The sequence below is a fragment of the Letharia columbiana genome, assembly GCF_014066305.1.
Source record: "Letharia columbiana isolate WasteWater2 chromosome Unknown Sc0000049_s0, whole genome shotgun sequence".
NCBI classification, from domain to species: Eukaryota; Fungi; Ascomycota; class Lecanoromycetes; order Lecanorales; family Parmeliaceae; genus Letharia; species Letharia columbiana.
The window spans coordinates 23,310-50,426 of NW_023501093.1; the positions used below are offsets into that span (position 1 = coordinate 23,310).

Consider the following 27,117-nt stretch of genomic DNA (forward strand, 5'->3'; position numbering starts at 1 on the left):
TCTCGACAAAGGGTATTGTGCGTGGTGAAAGCCCTGGACATGAAAGCCACTAGCCAACAGACAAAGGTGAGGATTTCACCCTTGATGGTTCCCCAAAGGGCTTTGTACCAAATGATCGAGTCCATATCGAAAAAATACAATCAATTGTATTGGCTTAAAGGTTGATTGTCGTACAAAGACATCTACAATAGTATTGTCCTGGAAGGACACGACCTAGGGGCGAAGGGTCGAGACCGAGACCAAAGTCGTGAACGGTCCCTGACACTTTTCGCCTGATAACACACGTATACTGACCTTCAGACAAAGCTTCAACCAACTTCCAGTAATGTTCAAGCTTTCCATTCTTCACCACGTCCTTGCATACCTTCGCCCTCGCCCACATACTACCACCATATGTCTCCAAAAAAGATGAGTAATTCTGCTAGCAACAGCAATGATCACAAAAGGTCCGATTTTCTGCCTGGCCTGGAAGATCTTGGAAAATTGCTCAAGGCTTGCAGTCCCAATCAAGGGAAGAAGTCCGATCGGAGCCGGAATCCAGATGGAAAGGACTGGCAAACTTGCAACATCAAAGATACATGCAAGACGGTAGTACAAGCCTCAAACGAGCTTATTGAGCAAGGAAGCTCCATATCTGAAAAAGAGACGCAGCACAACAAGGACCAGGGAATGATCAATCCCACCAGAAAGCCAACTCAACGACAGCCAAAGTACATATACACGCATCAAGACGGCGGCCAAAGACGGACATGCTCAAGACAGCCGAACAAGCCAATGAGGGTGCACCTACGAAGGCTGCAGAGAATATCTCTACGCTCGGCGATGCTGAGGGGTTAATTGACGATCCAGACGCTGAGCTGGGCAATTGAGACTCCACTAGATAAAATCTGGCATTGATGGAATGTTTCCACCCCACCTCTGAAAGTCTGAAAGTTTGGCGAAGTCCTCAAACGTTCCTTGAGCCGTCCTTGCTATCATCTGATGGCTTTCATCCAGTGGTGTCTAAAACACCCTCCATAGATCAGATGTTGGTGAGAAACATGTAGTAAAGCATTGAAACGTCCGTTCCTTGGATGTTGTAACCAAGCTCGCAAGGCAAAGTCTCCCTTAATTTCGAGCAACTTTTCGAGCAACCTTTCCTGTTTAATATTTTGCGACAAAATTCGTGACCCACAAGGTCTGTTCGCTAAGTATCACAGTCACACCATGGAATACCGCATGAGGAGCCCATTTCACGGTTTTCAGATTTCTCCAACAATGCCAATAGTAAACAAAGTATCGAGGTGCTACTGGAAATAATGGTTCATACTTTACTTTACCTTCAGCTTTTTGCCAAGACTAAGAGGCGCCAAGCGCGCCTAGAGATTTACCACATCACCGGAGCTGGCCTCCGTAGGTAGCGTGAGCCTCTGGTGTGACTGGTCAAGCTGAGAGTGCTTCGTATCTTGCATGGGAAAGAAAGCAACTCCACACAACCAACCTGAACCCATCTACCAGCCCATTAAGCGATATAGCCATAAGTACACCCGAAACGATAGGCATTCGCCGTACAATCCGCGGCCGCACAAAAGTTCTGTGGATTCTACGGCAATTCCACCCATCCGCTATTCCCACCGAGATTCAGGGGGCCCGTAAACGTGTTGATGCCCTGCGCCTGGATACCGAAATCTCCAGTCTTTATATGGTACTCCGGGCTCGAGCGCGTCCAGTCGTCTGCGTTCGCGGGGTACGGTGGTGGGCGCTTGCAAAGTGGTTCCGGCGAATTGCCCCCCTTAATGTGGCTGCGTAGGGAGGAAGGTCAGGGAAAGGATCGTTGAGGTGGGTGACGCGGTAACTGCCGGCGTAGCTGAGGTCATCTAAACGTGGGGAGCTATTGACCCGATTGGTTGTTGCGTTGTTGCCGATTCGGGGTTGGCCGTAGGTCTACTAGTCGCATTCTTTTTCTTCGAGAGAGGGTATTGGAAGAGTACGGGCTGCGTACCAATGAGGTGGAGGTGCTGTTGACGGCTCGAAGCTCGGTGGCAGCTACGGCTGCGTGGGCGACGCGTAGACTGTGGCCTGTGACCCCAGCATCGTAACCGGGATTACTTTCAGTCAGTTCAGAACCCCAATGTGTACATGGAAACCAAGATCAGATAATTCAACCCGTCCATCCTCGGAGGAGTCGGGGTTACATCAGCTGTACTCTTTACAAACCCGGAATAGGCTTGACAGTACAAATCTGGGGCGCAGTTCCTGCAGTTACCAGGATGTCAACTCGACTTATTAATTGCACCTCGCCACCCCCATTGAACACCGTTATACATAATCTAATCCACTACATTTCCATGCCGTGGCCGTCGCTCTCGCCGTCATTGAAATACTCGTTTGTAGCTGTGTTGAGATTTGGATATTAACAAAGAACGATTGTCGGCTCAATGAATTTGGGAAAAAAACAGCATGAGAAACTCAATACGATTCTTCCTTGAAGCGACAATGAGAGAGGGTAAGGTTTATCTGATGCGCGGGTATAAGGTAAAAGAAGAGAACACGTGAAGAAGCAACGTGCCTCTAACCCGACTGTCCAGTGGACTTGTAAGAGATCAAGGTTTAATCACGAGATCCGTGAAGCTGGTGCATTACACACGACCTTGGTCCAATCATAAATCAGCCAAAGTCATTGTTACATCAGAGACAACTTATGATCGTAGTTTATCTTGCGACTTACAAAGTGCAGCCCTCCATGGCACAATCCTCCCCTTCTTCACGAGTCAGCTTTTGTAAAACACCGCTCCTACATTGTTTCGGTGCGCGTAAAGATTTAACGAATTCGTCCTCCGTGAGTCGAAAGACACTGAGTAGCAAGATGAAGGTGCTGTATATGCGGGTTTTTGATAAGACACTCCGGAAGCTGGCCTTGGCGCAGCTCGAAGCCGCGACGGGATGATCTGGACAGGGCACCCGTAAGTATCAAAACACGAGAAGGACAAGAGGATCAAATTGCTAACGCTAAGAAGACACATAGAGAATAGTGAGCATCTCCGCTTTCACATGCTCAGAGCGGTGTACCATCATTGCAGACACACCAAACATCAAGGTAAATAATAGCCGTACACCTCTGGGACCAAGTAAGTGTTTGTTGAGGCTCGGATTGGCAGGAACCGGGAAGCGCTTACCAAGTCGACATGCGGATGGGTCGTCTACTTCATGATACCAACTTCATGATACCAGCGCGATGACCACCGGGCATTCTGAGTATCAATGTTGACTTTCATGGGCTCGGCACGTAAAGGCTGGGATATTTGAGCAGGTTGCTCCTTAAGTCGCATGACTGTGGAGGAGTCAGACTTCAAAAACCCAAAGATCTTACAGAGTACCTCATCATCATTGCGGTTAGCCAGTCTGTCGGTAGTCGAAGTGGCTTTTTAATAGCTTGCCAGCACTTTAGTGGGAAGCTTTCGGCTATCTTCTTCGGCCATGGTCAGCTTGTCACTACCAGGATCTCGGGAAGATGAACTTATCCCCGAGTTGGGCTGATATTACTTGGCATGAGCAGAATTTTACCCGTTAGTGTCAGTAGCAAGGGTGCGCATAGCTTGGAGAAGGCGCGTGAAGTTTGGCATGCTTCATCTTTTCTCATTAAGGAACAGCATATGGAGCAAACCGAAGAGTATTGGAGAGCCCTGAGGAAAGGTGGAATCACGCCCTGCACGCCGGATCAGAAACAAACAGTCCGACTGCGGCCCGTATGACTACACGACTATCTCATGCTGATTCGTCCTGGTATCACTGTTCCTTCACATTATCATGGTCCTTTTGCACCTAGTCACTCTCAAGCTTCGCCTTTCCCTTTCTTCTTTTGCTCCACCTTCAACAACAGAGCACGGTTGATATGCGGCAGCACACCTCCGAAGGCGATGGTCGCGCGAATCAGGGTGTCCAATTCTTCATCACCGCGAATGGCAAGCTGTAAGTGGCGAGGAGTGATACGCTTGACTTTGAGATCTTTGGCGGCGTTACCGGCAAGCTCGAGGACTTCGGCTGTGAGGTATTCGAGTACGGCGGTGACATAGACGGCGGCTAGTAGATTACGAAGATTAGTCTAAGTCTTGCAGGAGACAGGTTGTCCTCGGTCTGGGGACTGAAACATTTATGGTGAGAAAACCTCGGACATACCCTTGGCGCCAACGCGCATCTTGTTCTGCGTGGTGTTTCTTAGGAAACGCTTGACACGGCCGCAGGGGAACTGTTTTAGGACACGAGGAGTCAGTAATAATTTATTATGTATCGGAAAATTGATAGGCTAAGCGGCAGGCTGTGAGGAAACCACGCGCAGAGAGTGTGCGGTGAGCTGCGGCGCGTCCTTGATACCAACAAATGGAAGCCGGAGCACATTGCGCGCGCTCTGACTCATGAAGTCCAATGGACACAAGGCAACTATTCTGCTCTGACTGGAGTCGAGGCGCCGAGGACGCGCCCACCGTAGACAGAGATGAGCGTTGAGAAGTGAGAGAAGATTGATACTGACTTGTAGACCAGCTTTGGCAGAGTGCGACTTCTGCTTATGCGGTGGACTCTCTTTGGGTCCTGCCTTCCCACCAGTGGATTTGCCTTTTCCGCCAGCCATTTTGCGTTCGATCTTGTTCGAAAGCTAGAATAGGGTTGAGGATGGTTACGCGACGCCAGTGGAGTATTGGTGACGGTGTGGTGATACCGTTGTGTAGACGCGAGATCCTTGTTGAAAAAGTGACGATGGTTGATAGTGTGATGGTCCGGGAGGCTGCGAGGCGTGATGTTGTGTTTTCGAAACTGCTAGGCATAACGCTATCTCGATGCACTCTAGTGCAATCAACGGTCACGTGCACCCAGCTTCTGCCGCCGCACTCGAGCTGATGCTGCGACGAAAGGCTTCATAGTGGCATTTGAATGTAAGAGCCATGTTAAATGTAATGTCAGTTCTGCTTCGTGTGCGTTGACCCAGAGAGAGCCTGCTCAAATTGATGTCGGTGAGGGAGAGAAATTTTCTTGACTTGCTATCAGACCATACATCGCCGTCCGATTATCTTGGACATAATGGTGGCGTTCAAGGCCGGAGACGACATAGCTCAAAGCAGAGGAGAGACATTATTGTTGCCACTGCCTGTCATGAGTTCGAAGAAGCCAAAGAAAGAAGATGTCCAAAATGGGTGAGTAGTTGAGGCATCCCAATCTCGTCGCATTGAAGCGCCGGTATCAATACAACAGCGCTATACTAGCGGCGTAAACTATAGCCTTACATCCACTTGCAGCAGAAACACCATAGGAAATCGTCGTTCTACAGACACACCTTCACAATGGCAGCAGTAAGGCTTGATCATTCGAAGCAAATATCGTTTGCTGATATGTGTTCTAGGCTATTACAACTGTCTCTGAGAGCCGCGACCTTCGCGGCCTCAACCTCGTCGCTGCCCATTCTCATATTCGCGGATTAGGCGTGGATGAAGATACATTAACGCCGCGAGCCTCTTCTCAGGGGCTCGTCGGTCAAGAAAGAGCAAGGAAAGCAGCTGCAGTTATATTACAGATGGTCAAGGAAGGAAAGATTGCTGGAAGAGCTGTATTGATCGCTGGTCCACCAAGCACTGGGAAGACTGCAATAGCAATGGGGATGGCTCAATCGCTAGGATCGGACACACCTTTCACCATGCTAGCATCATCAGAAATCTTTTCGCTGGAGATGTCCAAGACGGAGGCCTTGACGCAGGCGTTCCGAAAATCGATTGGTGTGCGAATAAAGGAGGAGAGCGAGATGATCGAGGGAGAAGTGGTGGAGATACAGATAGACCGGAGTGTGACAGGGGTTCGTGCTGTCTCTCTGGATGTCGAGACGGATTGCGGGACTGACAGAGACTACCACTGCAGGGCAACAAGCAAGGCAAACTAACCATCAAAACCACCGACATGGAAACGATCTACGATATGGGCACGAAGATGATCGACTCAATGTCAAAAGAGCGCGTCATGGCCGGCGACGTCATCTCAATAGACAAATCTTCCGGCAAGATCACAAAGCTAGGGAGATCATATACACGATCACGAGACTACGATGCAATGGGCGCAGACACTAAATTCGTGCAATGTCCAGACGGAGAACTCCAGAAGCGCAAGGAGGTCATACATACAGTCAGCTTGCACGAGATTGATGTCATCAACTCGAGAACCCAGGGTTTCCTGGCGCTTTTCTCGGGTGACACTGGCGAGATACGCAGCGAGGTACGGGATCAGATCAATACGAAGGTAGGGGAGTGGAAAGAGGAGGGGAAGGCTGAGATAGTACCCGGAGTGCTATTCATAGATGAGGTACACATGCTGGACATCGAGTGCTTTTCATACATAAACCGCGCGCTGGAAGACGAGTTAGCGCCCATCGTCATCATGGCAAGCAATCGAGGCAATACTAGGATACGAGGCACAAGCTATCGCTCACCTCACGGTCTTCCCCTAGACTTCTTAGATCGAGTCGTCATCGTCAGCACGCAAGCGTACGGCGAAGACGAGATCCGACAGATTTTGTCCATCCGAGCACAGGAAGAAGAAGTCGAAGTCACAGCCAATGCCCTCGAACTCCTTACCAAGATCGGCAAAGAACGAGGCTTAAGATACGCAAGCAACCTAATCACCACATCTACACTGCTGAGCCAAAAGCGAAAAGCAGATAAGATCGACCAGCAGGATGTGGAGCGAAGCTACACGTTGTTCTACGATCCTACGAGGAGTGTCCAATTCGTTAGCGATTTCGAGAAGCGCTTTATTAGCGACGAGGGCGCTGTCAGCTTCGCGATTACTAACGGTGATGCTATGGAGATGTCATAGGGAAAGCACTCCGGCCATCAGCGTTGGCGTTCTGCTGGGAAAAGCGCTGATGCATGTTGTACTATAATACCCGATGGAAGAGCGACATCATATAGAACCTGAAAAAATCTGCTTCGATCATAGATGCATTCGATCATCCGCTATGCAACTTTTCTTTCATACAAAATCTACATCTCGACTCCACCATTCGGAGCCAGCTTCTCTAAATTCGACCCCAACCCCAAAGTATCCAGCATCATTCCACGCAACCATCATACTCCCATCGTAAGGCCCGTTAATTTGCCCTCCATCTCGTCGATCTGACCACCGGTACTCCCATTGCTTTGCTTCCCTGACCCCATCCGCACCCTCTTCTTCTTCCTCATCCCGAGGAGCGTCTACCCAGTCCTCGCCGGTCTCGCGGCTATACTGCCGCATCAGTACCTCCCGCTCTGTATCATATATCTCCGTTTGTCCTCTTGTGAAAAGTTGATCTGCTGGGCCAGTTATAGCTTCGACAGCTTCCCGCCGCCGTGTCTCTGCTGGGTCTTCAGGAGTTTTCTCGTGGTCAACATCCATAGCATCGTCTCCTTTCCGCTTATTCCTATTATGCCATTTGGGTTTCTTCTTTTCCTTGCCTCTCCCCAACCGCGCCAGAGCCTCGAGCACCGTTTCTCCTCGCTCAAGGTAGGGTATCAGCGTCTTCAGGATGTCGCTTGTCAGTATAGCATCATCCTCTTTCCTCTTCTGCCTGCTCTCCTCGTCCCTCTTATCCGCTGCTTCTTTCGCTTTCTTCATGTCTTTCTTCGACACCCCCTCTAGCCACGAATCGTGCACCGCATCTGGATCCGCCGCCTTCCTCACGAAGTTGCCCTGCGCATCGAACCTGCCTTCTTCCTGTTCGTTCTTCATATTGAAAGCGTCGAGCTTTGGGGCGTGTTCTTTCTTTCCTCCAGCTCCGATCTCCTCATCCACCTCTCCCACGTCTGCTCTCTCTTCCTCGCCTACATCACTCTCGCTACTGCTATCCACCTCTTTGCTTTTTCCTTTTCGTTGGGGAGCACCATTTCCATTCAGGAGTAGATCCGCACTGACATGACCACCACTCTTACTGCCCGCAACTTGACCCTCAATCTCGTCCTCTCCCAAGAAATGCACTTCCTTCCTTTTCTTCTTTCCCTCCCTCACGACCTCCTCATCCTCATCTCCGTCCTTGACATTCTCATCTAAATCCGCGAACATATCGTTCTCCTCTTCCTGCTTCCCCCCATTTCCACTCCCACCAACGCCTCCATTCTTCTTTACCACTTTAGCCTTAGCATCAGCCCTGGCATCGAAACCTTCATTCGAAGAATCTGACTCATAGCCATCGATGTTTACGGCATTGCGTTTCGTCTGCTGACCCCTCTTCCCAATCTCATCGGCTTCGAGAATTGCATCTTCTTCTGGAGCATCTGGTGCCAGAGCAGAAGGGTTGCGGACGTCGAACCGGGGCTTCTTTAATGATGGACCCTCTTCCTCGAGGTAGTGGGTACGAGCGAATTCTTCGCCGCCGCGACTGGGGCGGGGAGCTGGACGGCGATTCGACATGCTGAGGTCGGGTGTTGTATCATACTCAGGGGTAGCCAGCAGTTTTAATGATAGGGTAACATGACATGAGTAAATTCAACACAAGTGGGGACTTGAGTACTACCTTACATACTGTTGCAGCACCCTAAGGCTGAGCTTCAGGCGTCATCCCGCAGAGTGTTTTACCGAGCTTCTGCCAGCTTCAACATCATTTCTCCAGCTACTCCGAATCAACATATTCTCTTATTAGCCTTAGGACTTTCAAAATGGTACCTACCTCCACCTCCAAGCTCTCAAACCCCATATCACTAATCTTCACCATCAGTTCAATCCAGGCTTCTATCAGGACGACGACCCTATGTCCGGCATGTTTCCCCCAGGCATGATGGGCAGAGCAGGCGGCATGCCACCTCGCCGCTTCGACGAATACTACCGCTGTTACCCCGTCGCCATGTTGCCTGGTCCCGAGCGAGAGAATGTGAACCACGGCGGAAAAGTCATCATGCCGCCCAGTGCTCTCGACAAGCTGACACGCCTACACATCACATATCCTATGCTCTTCGAGCTAATAAATGGGAACAAGGATACTATGACGCACGCGGGTGTATTGGAGTTCATTGCGGAGGAGGGAAAGATCTATCTGCCTTATTGGGTACGATCATCCTGAGCATATGGCCATCTAATAGCATATTGCTAAAGAGATGCGGTGTCTAGATGCTCGAAACCCTCTCTCTCGAACCCGGCGACCTTCTCCAAATCAAATCCACCGACCTCCCCTCCGGCCAATTTGTCAAACTCCAAGCTCAATCTACATCGTTCCTCGATATATCCGACCCAAAAGCCGTCCTCGAAAATGCCTTCCGAAATTTCTCCTGCTTAACCGTCGGCGATGTCTTCACCTTTGCATACAACGACAGTGTCTATTCCATGAAAGTGCTTGAAACAAAACCCGGCATCGCTGCGAAAGGAGCTATCAGTGTACTCGAGACGGATCTTGAAGTTGACTTCGCCCCTCCGGTGGGCTATGAAGAGCCGAAACGCGTCAGTGGTACCAGCACACCTAGATCAATGACAGGCGGTTTGCCGGCCGGCGGAACACTACACAGCACTGGCACCATGTCCAAAGCAATCAACTACGCCTCCATAGCACCTACATCATCCACAGCAGCCGATGGCGCAAAAGCCGTCTCCTCCAACTTCCTCCTCGGAGGCCAAAAGCTCAACGCGCGGAAGGGCAGTAAAGCGCCCACACCCAAAGCGTCCACCCCAGTCGCAGGCGCTTCGACGAACCCTCCTCCAACTACCATCAGGCGCACCAACGGACCACAACCACTCCGTCTGCCGCCGGGGAAACTGTTCTTCGGCTACGAAGTCAAACCCGTACGCAAGACTGGCGAGCAAAAAGAGAAAGTTGAAGATGAAAGCAAGCCGAAGTTCCAAGGGCAGGGACAAACGCTGAGAGGAGGCCTGAAACGCAAGGGTGGGGAGCCGGATGCCGTTGAGAAGATAGAAAAGGGCAAGGAAGCGGAGAAGAAAGATCCTGGTGCAGGGGGTGGGCAGAAATTAGGTGGGAGAACGTTGAGAGATGCGCCGAAATGAGACAAATGTGTACATATGCATGGGTGGCGTTGCAGGCAGGGTTGCATAGCGAGCGTGTCACAGGCCGGCAAGCGATCAACCAATAAATAGACCTTCAATCAATGACGAGACATGATCCTTTTCCAGAATCTCCATTCACTATGCCTGCAACCTCGCAGAAAGTATACAGTCCGTTACCACACGTCTCTCCTCCACCAACGGTCAACAGCCACAACCCGGCACCGACAGCAGGGCCCCCAGCTGCCACATACGTACAACCCAGCTTTTCCATAGCCGTAGATTCCGGCCAGTCACGCCTTACACACCGTCAAAGAATGGAAGGGAAATCTGACAGCAACGTCAGCACACCAATCACCCTCTGCACCCTACGCATCATCATCATCGTCCATCTTCACCACAGCCTCCTCCCCCAGCCATCCCCTCCCCTCTTCATCCCCACTCCCACGCTCGCATCCCCACTCCCACACCCCCAGCATCAAACACTCGCCTTGCGCTTCCTGCCTGCGGCGCTTCAGGGGCCTGCCTTCCATCATCACCCACTTCTTCTTCCATAATTCCACACCCGTCGCTCCACCCCCCTCGTGTGCAAACTCAGCAGCGCCGCGTTTGCGGTGCCTGCGACGATAGGGGCGCCCGGGGGGGGAGGGAGGGCTTTGCCGTCTTCGCGGAGGATTCCAAGATGTGGCGTGATGGCTCGGGGTGGAGCGCCTGGGGTTCGTGAGGTGTTGGCCTGCATTGATGTCCTGATGGGAAGATTCTGAGGAGGAGTGTGCGGTGGGGGTTTTGAGGCAAGGGAAAGGAGGGGAAAGGAAAGGAAAGGAAAGGAAAGGAAAGGAAAGGAAAGGAAAGGAAAGGAAAGGAAATTGCATCTTACCATGGAAATGGGTGGCGATTTCAGTCGCGTCAATATCTTTGTTGTTGACGGCGTGGACAATTTGGAGCTGGAATTTGCAAGTGACGTGTTAGTGGAACTGGGAATGGCAGTCTCTCAAGGTCTCGGCTTGGATTGTGGAGGGAAAAGGGTGGAAAGCATTTCTTAGAGAGGAGATGGAGTGTATTCGCGTAGCCCTCAGCTGGATCGCGGAAAGAGGGGCATACCTTGCGCTCGTTCTCTGGAGTCCAGGACTGTCAAAGAGATCGTGGACACATGAGATAGGGGTTGAGTGAGTGAGTGAGTTGGAGGCGATTTGAATGATGTGATCCGCTTCCAGCAGTTGTATGAGAAGATTTGCAGAACGTAAGAGCAGAGGGAAGATGTGATGGTCAGGAGCTCTGCTTACCACGGGCACCTTGGCGGTAGTTTGAAAGTTGTTACGAGGTTGTGATTGCTGTTGGTGATTTGGGATGGTTTGTTTTGACAGCTATCATTCGTATTAGTCAAGTCTCGGTATTGCATTTAGACGAAGGGTTCTCGCTAGTGATGCAACAATGGTCAGGAAAGTGCTGGAAGTTCTGGACGAGGAAAGGAAGATGGGAAACTACAGTTTCGTGAAGAGACCCAGTGGTTGAAGCAAAAGTGAAACTGGCGTGTCTTCCAGATGGAAATCTCTTAGGTCCATCGAGACAAAGGTGTGGGACAGAGGCAGCACGAGATCTCAGAAAATAACACGAGAAGTAGAACAACTCTATTGATATATGTGTCCTAGCCCATCTTGCAGAGGCCAAGATGGCTAAAAGCCCGAATCTAGTCCACTTTTTCTTTCAATATTAACCTGGTAAAGACCTATGTACTTGCACACGGAGCATGGAGCTCGATTTAACAATTGCAATTGTATAGTGGTAGCAGCCTCAGTGTACGTTGATTATATAGGCTTATTTCACTTGCTGTAGTCTGCAAGGGTGGAATTCTCGCCTTTGAGATAGGTGGATGAACGGCATAGAGATATGAATTTGGCTTTCTTATACTGATGTACTGGCGCAAGAGGCCACCTAGTGGTTGGCGTGGTTGGAGTTTCTTTCCCCTTGCGGTCGCCAGGATATCCATGGATCCCTTTCCCTGACTACTTTGGTGCAAGCGAGGATCCACTATGCGCCGCTAGAAGGCAGAACCCCTCCGAGCATGTCCGGCGGCGTGGATATGAGACGGAGTTATGCCGACATGCTGGGGGTGTCCCCCGTGATTTGTGCACTCCAGCTGGCAACGCACCTTGACACCTTTTCATTTGGGGCTTTTAGAAAGGATATCTTGCAAGTTGAACGAGCTTTGTGGGTACACCTACTCAGCTTCATTCATTTAGCGATTCACCTGCGCACGTTGATTTAGGAGGGACGAGCCATGTCCAGTTCTCGGTCTGATAACCCAACGTGTTCGTTAGATAGGATTCTGCCACTTCGTGCTGGCGACGTGGACGGGTGGGACCCTAAATCAATCCGTGGCGTTCCAGGTGAAGCAACCTTCTCAACTGTTGCACCGTATGACATCTTTCCACTATCCATATACAGGAATCAGCCGAAAGGCGATTGAGAACGATGTCTTTTGGAGCGGTACCCAGGTATGTAGACGTTGCTATCAACTGCTCGCAGTGTAGCGCAAAATGAGAAAGCTCCACCACCATGACAAGGCACTTATACTCTCCTCGCTCTAGCAACCTCCTCGGATGTCCTAATCGAGAGCGCTTCAAGGGCCGTCCGCTGGATATCCTGTTACGAACTTCCGGTCTTCTCCCACATGGACTATGCCATTCCCGGACATGCGGCCAGACACATAGCGGCTTATACAATAAGACAGGTACTCGTACAATGTGCGATTTCGATCTGCTTGTCGGAACGGTGGTCAAAAGTCATGTCCTAAGTGTTGGACAGCCCTCTGCTTTGATATGGCCGACAGCAGTTGGAAAGCTAGGCGAATGCCCAGGGTCTTTCGAGTAAAGCCAGTTCTGGGGCGATCGGAGGGATGCTACCGTCTTTCTGATATCTTCGATGACCATGGTCAGGATCGGAATATGCCAATTGAAATATACGATGACGTCAAAAGATGTTATTGTTGGGGATCATTGTTGTGTGAAAGGCAGGCCAAGTTGACTCGGCGACCCCAGATTTGCAGCACTTGAGAGCGGTGCCTTGAAGAAGTGCGCGTCACAGGTGCGACTAGAGGCAAACGGAATGATATTAGATCTATTAATGCAATCAAAATATAGGCACGACTATCTGATTGCAATTCTTAGTGCACGAAAGACTATTGCATACCCCCATTTCATCCTGATCCGGCAGGCTCGTCAACAACTGAAGAAGACTTAGATGTACTTGAAGATAAAGTGGAATAAGGTGAGGCTGTGATCTGTTCCCAGCCGAGCAGATGCGGCGACTGTAGGTGTAGGTCTCTATCTTGCCGTATCGTACGTTCTCGGAATGCCTAGAGCTCCAACATTTGCAATAGCAAAGGGGAGGAAGGGTCTCGGTGCCGCATTTGATTATAGAGTGTAGAAGAAAGCAGGTGGCGAAGATGATGAGAGTAAATGCGCTGCGAAGGAAATTGAAATTCATTGACCAATCTCAAAGATCGGGGTATCCCATCAAAAACCAAGCATGGGAATGGAGAAAGGGTAGCCCCTGTTGTGTTGTCTAGATGTCATATCATCATCCGTCGTGATTCGTTTCTCTGACAGAGCCGAGCAGCCTTCGGAACCTAGCGGTTACTCAACGATGATCTCCACTTGGCTGGACTGCTGTCTCAGCTCATCGCTACCTCGAGCTTGATGGCCGTTCTGTCGTCCCCGGGAAAAAGCCGGAGGCCCACGCTCTGATGGCCCGCGCGGTTGCCTCATGGGCAAGCCTCTGTCTTGTGAGGAGTTGTCAAAATTCATGCTAAAGGACCGGTTGCTGCCAATAGCTCCAGCGCCCGACGGTCCCGACGGTCCCGACGGTCCAGCAGCCGATTGTTGGTTATCTTGGTCCCAAGAGAAAGCCCCTCTCAGACGTCGAGGGCTTCCTCCGTTGGGTCCCAAATTTCCTCCTAAGGACATACTGCCAAATCCATTGACAAGAGCACTTTCATCGCGATATTGCCCGAGAGCGGAGCCAGAAGCAGTGGGCGTCAAGGTTGGTGCGGCGGACGATGCGCTTCCAGTCCCATAGTCCTGGAACCTGGCAATATTGGATTGTAGGTTAGGTGGAAAGCTAGCTGTAGATGGGACAGGCGACGGGGTGTAGGATCGTAGATCTGCAACAGACTTGGCTGCCCGAAGATTTTGTGCCGTCCCAAAGCCACTTGGGGAGTCGGGGATACCTAGGAAGCCAGAAGACTGCTGGCCTCGGAGAGTATTGTACATTCCCGAGTCAGGATTGTTCCGAGCTTCGTTGAAATCTATTGTAGCAGCTCGATTGAGGCCCCTGCTCCTTGATGGATCTCCACCTTGAAGGGCCGAAACTTGCGGTATTGGAGGGCTTATGCCTTGTTGACTCATATCTGGACGGTAGACGTGGACTTGTCGTTGTTCTCCATTACCGCGAGAGACGTGTGCTAGCTGCATGTGATGCGCTAGCGTATGTACTATGCGCCGTTGAGGTGGAGCCAGAGTCGATGGGAATATCAAAGCCTCCCTTGACTTGTCGTCTCTAAAGAGCAGAAGCTCGCTATAGAATGACAGCGTTTGGGGATCGTTCAGATCTATGTCTTGCGAAACATGATTAGCTCCGGTCAAACATGTGCCAGACAGCTTCTGCTTACCCGGCATTTCATTTCTAGTGCCAATAGGTGACGGAGTGTTTGCTAGCCTGTGGGAAGACAATGATGACATTGATGGCTGACTGTGTAGCTGAGGCCCACCCATTGGTCTATGCTGCTCCTCGAGTTGACCACGGCGCTCTCTCTTCTCTCTTTCGATGCGCTCTCTTTCCTGCAGTGGCAGCATCTTCTTGTACTCCACGCGCAATTTTCTCCCTTGCAGCTCATAGTGATTCAGTTGTTCGATCACCTGCTGAGTCTCGTCCGGCGAAGTAAAGTTTGCAAATGCAAGGCCACGGAAGACGCCATTATCGAAGTGGTAATTGAAGGCGTATGGCAGTGGAAGATTCAATGAGGTCATAAGATCTACCAGTTGCTCCTTCTTCACGGCGAATGGAATGTTCTTGATAACGATGGCAGTTGGTATGAGCTCCTCGTCAGGATCAGTCGCATATTGTTCGGACCGCATATGAGACATCCCAAGAGGCGAAGGGCCGTGACCGCCTCCATAAAGGTTTGGATTAGACATTTGCTGTGTGTCCATCCATCCCTGCACGTCTCAGCATTAGCAAAAGGACATGGGATTCTGAGGCGCTGTGAGCGCGGTGTACATACTGTTGGCAGAGCACTTCGTCCTCGTGTCTGGGACTTCATCCTTCCAGTAGCTGCTGCGAAAGGAGGAGCGAAATTGTTGTTGTTGTTGCTGCTGAAGGCGTTGGGGTTCCACGTCTGAGCTGGAGGAAGCTCATAGCTATAACCATTTCCTTGCACTTGACCATTCATTCTATCAAATCTGTTCGTCTCATATCTCATAGATTGATCGTCGGGCGTATATACATTGTTTGGCATTTGGCCGTAGGCATCGAAGTGCCGGGAAGGTTGGCGGTGGAGCATTTGCTGTTGATGGCGGTGAGAGCCTGGAGAGCGTGATGACGCCTGCTCGTAATACATTTCGTTGTGATGATGATGGTTATTCATGTTGGCTTTCTTCTGTGACTGGATGAGAGTTCCGGTGTCAGGCGGAAGCTGTTGGAGACTCGCAGTCTTGGAGTATTTCAAGGCGATAGCTGGATTCGATAGACGTCTTTCTTTTGGGCCGAGTACAGAGGTGGGTACGTTTCGAGTATTCTCAGCTGCAGCGATGGTTGGAAGTTCAAGGGGTATTAGGTTGGCTTGAGTTGGCTCTAGATCTATCGGGGGGGTTGGAGGTCGTAGATCGTTTCTTCAGTGGTCATGTATCGTAATGTGAGTCGTAACAAGGATCTGACAGTGAGTGTGAGGAGCCGAAGCAGATTGGTATGGCTTGACAGTCGTAAGTACGTTGATGATGGCCGTGGAGGAGTGATCAATAGCTCTCCATGCGAGCTGAAGCTTCACCCAGAGCTTTGCTTGAGAGGAAGGACCACGGCTCAAGGGACACGCATACAGCAGGACTTGGGCCTGTTAAGAGAAAGCTTGTAGTATTAGACAGCCGTAATAAATGCAGACAATTTGGAAAGATATAATGTCGGTCAGAAGGAATGCGCCATGAGAGATGCGATGGGATAGATGATCGCGAAAGGTTGAAGCAGGAACAAAAGAGCTCTCCCATGACCGAGTGTAAAGTAGAATTACTTTATGATCCAGGATTTCGCGCTAATAGCAGCTAAAGTAATTTCTCGCTTGGGGGCCTTGGTCAACCCCGAAACAATGGGTCGAGGGGATCCTTGTAAGCAATCAAAACGTGCTTGATGGACCTTATTATTGGAAAAGGGGCATTAATTGGTGCATCTTCAACAAGTCTAAGGTACATACTTGTGAATACGAGATCTTCAAATCAGAACAGAATCACCCTCCTCTCTGCAAACGGCCTGGCCACCCCGCTCAATTCACTTCGCCAAATTTTCCTATTCCTTGGTCATACTCTACTCTATACGATAACTCCCGTGAGGTGTAAACTACCGCTTTCCTGCTCCTCCATACAGAGCGTTCGCACGCCGCTTTGCACGCATGATTGGGTCTTCCCCACCGAGCTATCTGCCAAACAGCGTGATGCCGCCGCCGCCGTCAATTGGAGGCCAAAGATCTGCTCTTCTAGTAGGCTTCTAGTCTATTTGGACGTCTGCTAAGCTACCTAGGCATAGGTGGTCGGGGGCTACTATGACGGAAGCAGCCTTTAGGGGCCGGAAAGATATCCCAGCTCCCACGCGCTCAGGAGATCTGTAGACTGTTGCTACATAATCCTTCAAGATTGGGGTTGACGACATGAAAAAGGAGTACCGTATCCTCGAGTCGTGACTAGGAATGCCATGGAGCGCAATCCTGCATCTATTTGGGCTTTGCGCTCATTACCGCTGATTATGGCAACCTGCAGGTAGACTACCATAGCGTTGCTGCGAACCCCTCTTTCGCTGGTCATGGGACATGGGTGTCCCTCACGGCCCCAGCGGACAAACAAGAAGTCTCATCCCCGACGATCACCATGGCCAGTGACTGCGACCTAGGGATATAGAAGTGCGCCTTTGTTCCATGAGTGTATTCGTGAAATGGAAGGGTGAAGGTATGACGCAGTGCCCCCAAAAGAAAAGGAGTCTTTTGTGTATCGACTTTCGGAGTGGTGGGAGGGTCAGTGGGTCCGCTCATCGGCTTTATGCTAGCCTGCTGCCAAACAGCTCACCAGCGAAAATGACTGGCTGCCGAGCAAAGGTTAGCTTTGACTGATCCTTCTGCATTTGCGGGTCCTTCCAAGCGCGACCCTTTACCCTGGGTCCATTCTGGTCATGTGATCTCGGAGAGAAAACCCTTTTTGGCAATCCTTGACAGCGAGGAAATCATTTTGCACCACCCTAAACACATGATTGGGGTTTGGGAGACGCGCAGTAATTGATCCAGAACGATGTAAGAGACAGCGTCAGGTTGAATCAAGAAAAGAACGTACGGGAACGGGTTTGGATTGTATTTATTTGTTTGGAAGCAATCATATCTATGATGCATCAATCTCCATTGAGCCACTCTCTCCAGATGCAGCATTCTCTTGCCGTGACGAACTCCGTGTCACGCCATCATCAACCTTCCGCCGCTTGAATGTTCCTCTTGCCTCAATTTTTCCTTCTGCTGGCAGTACCCTAGTAGCAGTGAAGACATAGCCTTCTGAGCCACCACGCCCTGTCATGAGAGGATGTGTTCGCCCAGGTAGTACTTGCCAACTTCTACTGCGTGCTGTCTGTATTGTAGGTGCAAGCAGGAGTGTTGGGTTGAGAGGAAAGTCTTCCGTAGGCATCGAATCGAAATCCGGTGGGTTCGTCACAAATGCCGTCCGTCGACCTGTTGAGTAATAATCTGACAACTCGACCAGTGGCTCGATGGTAGGCGAGTAAACGACTACTTGAGCCGCACCGCGTAGAAGTGGAACTGTATGCCGCAATATTGAGACAGGGTTCATGGTTGAGGCGACAATCAAGCCATCGAATTCGCCAGCGCGTGTTTCATCCACAACAAAATTTATACGTTCCCATCGCCGACGTTTTCGGAAGTGATTGCTTCTCTTCCCACTCCTCCAGCTTTGGATGGTCTCTTCTGAGACGATCTCGGGCTCGGCACAGCCCATGTCGTCTTCTGGCGAAAGAAGCTGAAGCCAGGAGAGGGTCTTGAGGTGGCTCTCGAGCGGGTGGGATATGGATGGATTGAATGCGTCGAAGTGGAAGTATTTGAGCAGGGACAGGTTTGGTTGAGCGTTGGCGTGGATAAGAGTGATCGTATTTGTGGTGCCTGGGCCAGATGTCTTGCGAGGGCGAAGGTGGTGCGGAGGTGGTGCAACTACATGTTTAGTCGCGGGATCTCCAATTGAATCGTCTCCGTTGACGGCATCGGTTTCTCGCTTCGACAATACTTTGCCCTCCGCTTCTTCTCCGTTGTGGTCGGGAGGATGTAGGATTGCCATCTTCTCCGCCATGTAAGCCACCAGCAGCCCTGCTGTCTCATCGACTACAAGCCACCTCCCTCCTTTGGTCTGCATACCTTCCCCGTCGAGCGACGGTGTTGAAACCGAGGGTGTACAGTGCACGTTTGACCAGCTACCAATCATAGATAGTATTTCTTCTCTTAATTCCATGATCTTCATGGGTTCCTTATCGGTCAGGATCCACCGCACCAATGTCGGGACATCCAAGGGTAGTACTGTAAACCTCCTCAGGTACTTCTTTGTCTTTCGCAACGTGTACTTGGCAAGGGCAAACGCCGTCTTCTGGTCCAGAGCTGAGTGTGACTCGAGGATCTTCGCAATCAACTCTTTCCCCGATCCTGTACTTTGCGCCTTTAAGGCTTCAATCTCATCCATTGTCATGATCTGGCTGCTGGGGTCGTCGGTGATCCGACGGTTGGTTCGCATGACGACTTCTCCATTCTGGCCCACTATCTCGTATTCCACACCATCTCCACTCGCGCCAAGATTTCCTGCTTCTGCTTCAGTAGGAGTTTCAGGAGCCTCGTCCTTGATGTCTGCGTAGAGCTCGGCGGCTGGCACTATCCGAAGCCCTGACTGTGCTTTACCATCGCTGGTGACGGTATCTCGAATCTCGAAGGTAAGGTGGTAGGGCCGACCCAGGATATTGTTTGCTTGGAAGGCCCCATATTTGCCAATGGAGATTGTACTTACTCTATCGTCAGCCGCGAAACGCGAAGGAGAAGGTGAGACCGCTCACTCCAGCTACTTCACATACGTATTTGGCAGGACCTGGACAACTATGGTCGAATCTGAAGGCAAGCGTAGCGCAACATATGCATGTGGCTGAACAAGCTCTTGCTTCATCCTCTAATGGAAATGCATTTGCAGAGTATTTCGTTGTTACTGTATTGGTATTTGCGTTGGAGGATGCTCTAGGATTTGGTTCCTAAGGTAGGCATGGTGGTATGGTTCCTGAAAATCCGCTTTTAGCGCTACGAGTACCTCGTTACCCCTATATTCTTAATCATTGGGAAACTAGAAAATTAGCATTCGGGCTAGCACCCCCCCCCCTAAAAATCGTACTGTAGACATGCCCATCATATTATCGTTCCACAACCATCTACATCGTCAAGTTAAGGCTGGAATTGCTCGTATATATAGAATACTTGATATTTTTTTTAGTCTTTTGCTAACGTATAGAAGGCCTTAAAATATCGTTTCCTTTACTATCCGATGCCTATAAGGATCGATTTAACAGTATATCCTTAATGGCTTGCTGTCGCCTCTATTATTTCCGTTAAAGCGTTAAAAGAGTATTACATACCGCATTATCGATAACCTCCTCGCGTTTAGTACTTATACTACGCCTTATATAACTAAGAGAGGATGATTATTCGCGATTTTTTCGACTATAAAAATCGAATTAAGGGCCTTTATCGAGAGCAAGCTGTAGATATATTAGGACGAGATATAGTATAATCTATTTAATGGATTTAATCTACTTATCAGCTAGTTTACGATCTTAAAGACTCTATATTCTATAAAGATTAGTAGAAAAAGTCTTCGCCGCGAGGTCTTAAAACGCTTATAGATTTACCGTAACGCGTACTTTTTGAAGGTTAGTAAGTTTATATATAATATACTCGTCTTTTTGAATGAAAGCGTCGCTAATAAGTATATAATGTAAAGGAAGCGAGACTATACAATCTTTGAAATTCGGCTAGCGATATAGATTTCTATTAAATATTCTAAGCGATATAGCGTTCTATCGACGTATTACTCAGATAATATTTTTTACTATTATATTTATTAGAATAGTATCGACGGTATTTAATTCGAGTAATTCTTTAAGAACGAAGTTTTTCTTCGCTATAACCTATTCTCTAGTTTAAAGTTAATTCTCGTTATAGATAATTATTCTATATATTATATCGTTAACGTTAGAAGACTCTACGAGGAGTAAAACGTTATAATCTTATATTTACCCTTATATTCGTCGGATTTTAATCTTATTAAGAAGTTCTTTTCGGTTCTTAAGGTCTGGCTAAAGAGGTATTTTAAGCTAGCGAAGAGTATATTATTTAGACGATATTTAGAGCTGGCTATATAGGCTTATAGTGTAGGGATTTATACTAAGGCCTACTTCGTATACGCCGATATATTAGTAAGCGATTATAAAGAGAAAGAAGAGAAGTTATATAAGGAAGATAAAGGCTATTATTCGAGTAGCGAGGAAGTCTAAAGATAGAGTTTTAAGCCTTATCTTAGCGTAATATAAAGAAAAAACTCTTATATCTAACATTTTTACACCAAAATATAATCGTTTCTCGAGATTTTTTTTTTATATTTTAGCCCACATTTAACTCGTATTTTATACTATTTAGATTATTTAAATAGATAATTATTAATTAATTTTAAATATATTAAATATTCGAGATTTGCGTGACGGCGGTAAGCCCGGCGCTAATTGTCGATTATCGAATCTTATTTTCCAAACTCCGATATATAGCTATTCAGGCCTTCTCCTCCCCCTTCTCCCCCTTCTTATCGCTATTCTTATTAATAACCTTATTTTTTAATAGGGTAGCGGCGGCGAGGGCGTTTAAAGTAGTATATAATTAATAACTAGCGAACTTAGTAGTAGAGGTAGTAGTACGAAGCCGTAGTACCTCTATAAAGTTCTTTATCTTATCCTTTAATCGTATAGTTATTTCTCTTAAAACCTCTATCTTTTTTTAATTAGAAGGCGATATTCGACGTATTTACTTTAGTGTATATAATTCTACTTTAATCTTTTCTAGAGCGTTTATAAAGGCTACTTTCTTACTCGAATTTCTCTGAATTTATTAGGTAAAATAGGCCTTTCGTAGTTTACCTATATTACTCTTTATCTAAATCGAATTACTCGATAATTAAAACGCTTTAGAGGGCGATCGATTAGCTATATCTAAACGAGATGGTAGTTTAATTAGATTAGATAGGTGAGGCTAAATAGACTAAGTCTAAGTATGCGCGTACTGCTGTAAGAGAAAATATTAAGACTGTTAAAGTATTGATTAATAGGGCGAATAGCCTTAAACTTGCTGCTATTGATATAAATTATATTACTATTAATACGCATTATACTACTATTACTAAAAGCCTTACGTCGGCGAGGATAAGGTATCTAATCTACTAAGTAATATACTAATTAATATTAAAGTAGTAGTAGAAGTAGAAATAGAAGGGTTAATAATCGTATGAACTTTCTTCTTAGCCGACTTAATCTCTTTATTAATAGCCTTTATCTTTATAGCCCGATCTTATTAAGACTTTATTCGCTTCTATATTCGTATAGACGGGTTTTCGATATTAATATCACGTTTCTACTTCGCTATAGCCTTATTTTATTTAGTGATTTAATCGTCGTCGAGTAGATAATAAGTATCGTCGAGATCGTCTGGTTATTAGTAGTAATACGTTTTTTCTCGATAGCCGAGCTTTAAATATAGCTATAGCTTTATAATCTTATAGCCTTCGAATTTAAGCTTTCTTTTTAATTTCTTCGCCTTCTTTGCATATAGTATTTACTTAATAATAGCGCTATTAAACCTAGGCGTCTTAATCTTCTTCTTCTATTTCTTCTTCTTATTAGATTTAGATAATTTAGAATCATCTAATATAGTAGCGGAGTTATCTAAAGAAGAGTTATCGTCGATAATTCCACTAGTCTTCTTTTACTTCTTCGAGGGAGACTCTTCCGTAGTAAAGGATTTCGATTTAAAGAAGTCTTCTTTAAGATTATAGATATATATAATTCTTATAATAACCCTCTTTCTCTTTTTCTTAACTAGCTATTATCTCGCTAGATTATTAATATTCTCTCACTTAGTAATATCGCCGTATTAACTATTTATAGTCTTAATATTTTTTAAGAATAAGAGCGTAATAATAGCGTTCTAAAGGATTATCTTATAGTCTTTCTTTTTTATCTTCTATTTAACCTCTTAAATAGCCTTTAAATTAAACTCGTGGAAATCGAATCGTTTAAAGATAGTAGAACGGGCTTATACCTCCTTCTCTTTCTATAGAATACTCGTATTAATAGAATAGGCCGATAGTTTTATAGAAGAATTGATAGGCTGAAATAGGACGGTAGGAGGAGGGCTTTATTCGATTTTATTAGGCTTATCGATAAGGAGGGAGGGTTTCTTCGTCGAAGGTTTTAAGATAGATTTCTTCGGTTTACGCCCCCCTTTAATGGCGTCGGCGACGATTTAGACGGCCTCCTTATTAAATCTGTTAGGGGCCGCTTATTCCGTGTATTAGTAGCCATATTTGGTAATAGCGAGGTATGGGGAGATTGGTGGGAGCGATAATATAGTGGGCATGTCTACAGTACGATTTTGGGTGGGGGGGGTACTAGCCCGAATGCTAATTTTCTAGTTTCCCAATGATTAAGAATATAGGGGTATCGATAAGCCAGCGGCGGGACCCCGGGACTCTCACCACCTGGTTGTGGATGCGTACGCTATTACGTCGCCCACTTGCTTCTCATCCATCTTATGCAGAAAGTCTCAAAACTTCATTCAAGGTTGAATTTGAATATAGCCATTCATTACCTTGTCAAGTCTTTTGCCGAAATTTGCACATCTCCAGCTATGACCGTTGCGCATCTAGCTACCGCCCTAATTACCAACCTGCACCGCCTCTTCAAACCTCTCTGCCTAAATTGTCATTGAATGACGGAATGAACCTCAACTGCTACCTTCACGATACAGGTACTCTTCTGCTACATTATCGACTTAAAGTGGAGAGGCGCGATCGCAAATATAGCCCATTTCCATCTCAATTAGACAAGAACAAAGCATGATGGTCCGCAAGCCATTTCACTCTGCCAGAGGTCAGGCTGCACCAGCGGTTCCTTATCCAGTCACGCCTTCATCACCCATTGCAAGAAGCTCGAAGCTACCAGCTTCTCCTCGTGATGTGCAATCACAAGAGTTAGCTGAGAGAGCAACAGGGGGTATCAATGCACCTAATCTTGCCGATGGCCCGCGACGCCCCGTTGAAAGCACGATGAATCATGAGCTACCTCCTCCGCTGAGAGTGGGCGCAGGACTCGCAGGCAATGGTGATACGCCATTAAATGGAGGCTTGCCATCTACGTTACAAGTTGGATCCGCGGATGCCACACCGAGGACCTCATCCGAAAGCCAGAGGTCCAACGGCTCAGCTAGACATATACGTTCAGATCGTGCCAGTACTACCGGCCAACCTATCCAACGGAGACAGCGATCATCTTCCAGTAATCCATTTCGCCGCAACAACGATTACAATGGAAAAGCGCCAGATCGGCCCAACTACGGCGGAGAGAGCAGTGCTGATGTTTGGGGTGAGGGCCCAAAAACTGACACAAGAGATCCGTTCACTGAGCCGTGGATGGACTTCAGTCAATCGCCAGAAAAGCAGCCCCAGCCTCAGTTGGATTCTGAATCTCATCTTGCGGATACCAGACAAAACCCCGGATTCGCAACAAACCCAGCGCCAGTCTCAAATGAGAGCATGAGGCCCTACCAGCAAGCTTTGCAGTTCGAATCTCAAGCTGTAGGAGCTCCAGAGGTGGATGTACGCCCATCAGTGAATCAAGACAATCAGCTAGGGCAGATGCCAGGTAGTGGAGAAAGACTTGCGGACCCTTCCTACAACGTGTGGGATGACGCAAGACCGACCTCCGATGTTATCAATCACACTCCTATTAATGACTCCAACGCCCAGAAAATATTTTCAGAATTGCCATCAAATTTCTCACAACCAGAGAGGCTACCCCCGCAACCTCCAAGGCCTCCAAAGACTCTCGATAACAGCGGGAATGCAGCATCCACAACAGAAGTGCAAATGCCTCGGGATGAGTCTATGAGACCGAACAGAGCCGGCGAAAGCTATCAGATTCGGCTGGTCAATTGGTACGATGCTTCGTCTCCTACTAATCCGCGACGGTCGCCCATTATGGTTCAAAACGCCAACGGCCCTTGTCCACTTCTTGCGCTGGTCAACGCCTTAGTACTCACGACTCGGTCTGATGTAAGTACGGCCTTGGTAGAGACGTTGAGAGTTCGTGAGCAAGTCAGCCTAGGCCTCTTACTTGATGCTGTCATCGACGAGCTCATGTCCGGCCGAAGACGTGGCTCGGGCGGGATTTTGCCTGATGTCAGCGAGCTTTACGCTTTCCTTGTCACACTACATACAGGTATGAACGTGAACCCACGTTTTGTCCCTTCAGAACAACTCACAGTCAACCTGATGGATGCTCCACTTGACATGCCAACGAGCTTGCACGAGTCTCGAAAAGCCGGAGGGTTTGAGGACACCCGAGAGATGAGGTTTTACAGCACCTTCTCAATCCCTTTGATTCATGGATGGATCCCTCCGAGAAATCACCCCGCCTTTGCTGCTTTGAAGCGTACAGCAGAGACATATGAGGATGCACAAAATATTTTGTTTAGAGAAGAGGAGCTGGAAGAGAAACTCCAGCGACAAGGCCTCAGCCCGGAAGAACAACTGATCCTCGAGGATATTGCCAGCGTCAAATATTTCTTGTCGTCTACCGCAACTCAGCTTACTGGCTACGGCCTCGATACGGTTACCGAGACCCTCGCGCCAGGCTCTGTCGCGATATTATTTCGCAACGACCACTTCAGTACACTATACCGGCATCCAAAGTCGGGTCAGCTTCTGACCTTGGTGACCGACATGGGGTATGCCGGTCATGACGAAGTCGTCTGGGAAAGTCTAGTAGACGTCAGTGGTGAAGGCTGCGAGTTCTTCGCAGGCGATTTCAGACCTGTGGGTAATGTCGCTGGAGACACCCAACAGCAAGCGACAAGCAACCAAGCAGAAGATGACTCGGGGTGGACGACAGTGGGTAGTCGATCTCGACGTGGCCAACAATCAAGCAGATCTGATTCTAGTTTACCGGCTCTTGATACACTAAACATCAATGATAGTCATCCAAAAGTCGTATCTGCAAACACCGAGCAAGAGGATCACGACTTGGCCCTCGCCATGCAACTCCAAGAGGAAGAGGAGGAGCGGGAGCGCCAAGAGTCTGCCAAACGGAAACGTGATGATGAACTCTCCCAAGCATATCTCAATTCCGCAGACTCGCAAGGTCGCCGTACCTTCCCAGGTTTCGGTCGCGGCGCTAGCGCAAGTGGTGGCGGTCCCAGCCCTCCTCCTCGTGGCCGTGGAAGTGCAAGACAAGCACCAACGAAATCGGCCAATGATGATGAAGACGCGCCACCGCCTACCTACGAGCAAGCTGCGAATGGTCCAGCATATATTCCTCCATCAAACCACCCAGTACATCCAACCGCTTCGCCAAGCCCTGGTGGCATCCCGTCAAGACCAGGACCTATGTCGGCGACGAGGCCAAGGCATTCATCGAGTGCGTACATCGAACATGCTACTTCGTATGGACATTCGCCTTCGTATGGACCTTCACGAAGAGGCCACATGCCTCGATCCTCAGCCTCTGGAACGGGAAGAGGAGGTATTGCTGGGGTGGATTGTGCGCCTGGCGTGGTTCGGAGACGGAGTGGTGCACCCGGCTCGGCTGTCTCGCTGGAGGGTGATAAGAAGGACAAGGACTGCGTTATAATGTGATGGTCTGGGGACTTCTTACGATTTGGGCTAGCCATTGGAGTACCTTAGTTTTGAGCGCGGCGCGGATTTTGCGTTGAATGACCCAAGCATTCGCGCAAAAGGATCTTTTGTGCTTTGGTCTTGAATTATGTAGATCTACCTTGGAATTGGTGTTGATTCGTTGGGTTGCACGTTTTACATAGTCAGGGAGAGAGGGAGATTGATTATGTATAGAGGACAGGTCTCAACTGTTGGTCAATGGAAGCTTCCAAATCGGACAAGTCAAAAGCAGAATGCTTCACGGGCCCAAAGACGTCTACCTTAGTCTCACGAGGACTAAGTCAATGTTCACGCATAATGATAAGCATCGACTAAGTGACCGAACATTACCTTACTACCTATAAAGCACAGCGAGTCCCACCGTGATCGTGTTCCTCAGGAATGATGACATGCGGTATTGTATCCTTTCTGCTACTGGAGTCACCAGAGTCTTGACACAGCTTTATACTTTGTTCTCGATAAAAGTACCCCACGCTCCGATATCGCCTCGTCCAAAGTCGCAGAGAATATGTCATGCTGGCGTTAAATTTAGCTTTGTCACACTTCCTAGAGTCTTGATCTCAGTCACAGAAACGCAACCAGAGGTGCTCTATCTACGTCTTATGCATGCCATATCGACAGCGTTCCTCCCCGTCTGCCTCTTGATCGAAAATTCTTCTGCTTCCCTTCCAGAGACAGGAATTCGTGAAATCAAATCGATCAGGCTCAGGACGAGATGAGAGACGTGTAAGAGATATTGCAAGGTATCGTCCAAGATTCTCGGCTGTTGATTGCACCCCCAAGACGTAGGATAGCAAAGAGACAACATTTGCGGACAGGCCATGACGAATGAAAAATGCTGTTGTGTGAACGATTCTCCACGCTTGGGGAT

The 27,117-nt window shown here is 48.4% G+C and overlaps 10 protein-coding genes across 10 annotated transcripts; 5 read left to right on the forward strand and 5 right to left on the reverse strand.

Moving 5' to 3' along the window:
- Window positions 1-39: 39 nt before the first annotated feature.
- On the forward strand, window positions 40-837 carry HO173_010429 (uncharacterized protein; the record flags this gene model as incomplete). Its single annotated transcript, XM_037312314.1, has 2 exons — window positions 40-66; window positions 307-837. The coding sequence occupies 2 exons, from the start codon at window positions 40-42 to the stop codon at window positions 835-837; spliced, it is 558 nt and encodes a 185-aa protein (XP_037160719.1).
- Window positions 838-3,811: 2,974 nt separating this feature from the next.
- HO173_010430 (uncharacterized protein) lies at window positions 3,812-4,606 on the reverse strand (the record flags this gene model as incomplete). The annotated part of the gene is made up of 3 exons (XM_037312315.1): window positions 3,812-4,059; window positions 4,156-4,225; window positions 4,508-4,606. 3 exons carry the CDS (start codon window positions 4,604-4,606, stop codon window positions 3,812-3,814), a joined length of 417 nt encoding a protein of 138 aa, XP_037160720.1.
- A 706-nt stretch (window positions 4,607-5,312) lies between these two features.
- Window positions 5,313-6,831, forward strand: HO173_010431 (uncharacterized protein; the record flags this gene model as incomplete). Its single annotated transcript, XM_037312316.1, has 3 exons — window positions 5,313-5,321; window positions 5,372-5,818; window positions 5,881-6,831. The coding sequence occupies 3 exons, from the start codon at window positions 5,313-5,315 to the stop codon at window positions 6,829-6,831; spliced, it is 1,407 nt and encodes a 468-aa protein (XP_037160721.1).
- Window positions 6,832-6,987: 156 nt separating this feature from the next.
- On the reverse strand, window positions 6,988-8,400 carry HO173_010432 (uncharacterized protein; the record flags this gene model as incomplete). The annotated part of the gene is made up of 1 exon (XM_037312317.1): window positions 6,988-8,400. The coding sequence occupies one exon, from the start codon at window positions 8,398-8,400 to the stop codon at window positions 6,988-6,990; it is 1,413 nt and encodes a 470-aa protein (XP_037160722.1).
- A 245-nt stretch (window positions 8,401-8,645) lies between these two features.
- On the forward strand, window positions 8,646-9,978 carry HO173_010433 (uncharacterized protein; the record flags this gene model as incomplete). The annotated part of the gene is made up of 3 exons (XM_037312318.1): window positions 8,646-8,648; window positions 8,705-9,031; window positions 9,094-9,978. The coding sequence occupies 3 exons, from the start codon at window positions 8,646-8,648 to the stop codon at window positions 9,976-9,978; spliced, it is 1,215 nt and encodes a 404-aa protein (XP_037160723.1).
- Window positions 9,979-10,510: 532 nt separating this feature from the next.
- Window positions 10,511-12,207, reverse strand: HO173_010434 (uncharacterized protein; the record flags this gene model as incomplete). The annotated part of the gene is made up of 6 exons (XM_037312319.1): window positions 10,511-10,686; window positions 10,853-10,919; window positions 11,077-11,103; window positions 11,259-11,339; window positions 12,125-12,132; window positions 12,198-12,207. The coding sequence occupies 6 exons, from the start codon at window positions 12,205-12,207 to the stop codon at window positions 10,511-10,513; spliced, it is 369 nt and encodes a 122-aa protein (XP_037160724.1).
- A 1,403-nt stretch (window positions 12,208-13,610) lies between these two features.
- Window positions 13,611-15,619, reverse strand: HO173_010435 (uncharacterized protein; the record flags this gene model as incomplete). Its single annotated transcript, XM_037312320.1, has 3 exons — window positions 13,611-14,590; window positions 14,645-15,191; window positions 15,257-15,619. The coding sequence occupies 3 exons, from the start codon at window positions 15,617-15,619 to the stop codon at window positions 13,611-13,613; spliced, it is 1,890 nt and encodes a 629-aa protein (XP_037160725.1).
- Window positions 15,620-16,330: 711 nt separating this feature from the next.
- HO173_010436 (uncharacterized protein) lies at window positions 16,331-17,132 on the forward strand (the record flags this gene model as incomplete). Its single annotated transcript, XM_037312321.1, has 2 exons — window positions 16,331-16,349; window positions 16,999-17,132. The coding sequence occupies 2 exons, from the start codon at window positions 16,331-16,333 to the stop codon at window positions 17,130-17,132; spliced, it is 153 nt and encodes a 50-aa protein (XP_037160726.1).
- A 471-nt stretch (window positions 17,133-17,603) lies between these two features.
- HO173_010437 (uncharacterized protein) lies at window positions 17,604-19,427 on the reverse strand (the record flags this gene model as incomplete). The annotated part of the gene is made up of 2 exons (XM_037312322.1): window positions 17,604-19,269; window positions 19,339-19,427. 2 exons carry the CDS (start codon window positions 19,425-19,427, stop codon window positions 17,604-17,606), a joined length of 1,755 nt encoding a protein of 584 aa, XP_037160727.1.
- A 3,984-nt stretch (window positions 19,428-23,411) lies between these two features.
- Window positions 23,412-26,207, forward strand: HO173_010438 (uncharacterized protein; the record flags this gene model as incomplete). Its single annotated transcript, XM_037312323.1, has 1 exon — window positions 23,412-26,207. One exon carries the CDS (start codon window positions 23,412-23,414, stop codon window positions 26,205-26,207), a length of 2,796 nt encoding a protein of 931 aa, XP_037160728.1.
- Window positions 26,208-27,117: the final 910 nt, after the last annotated feature.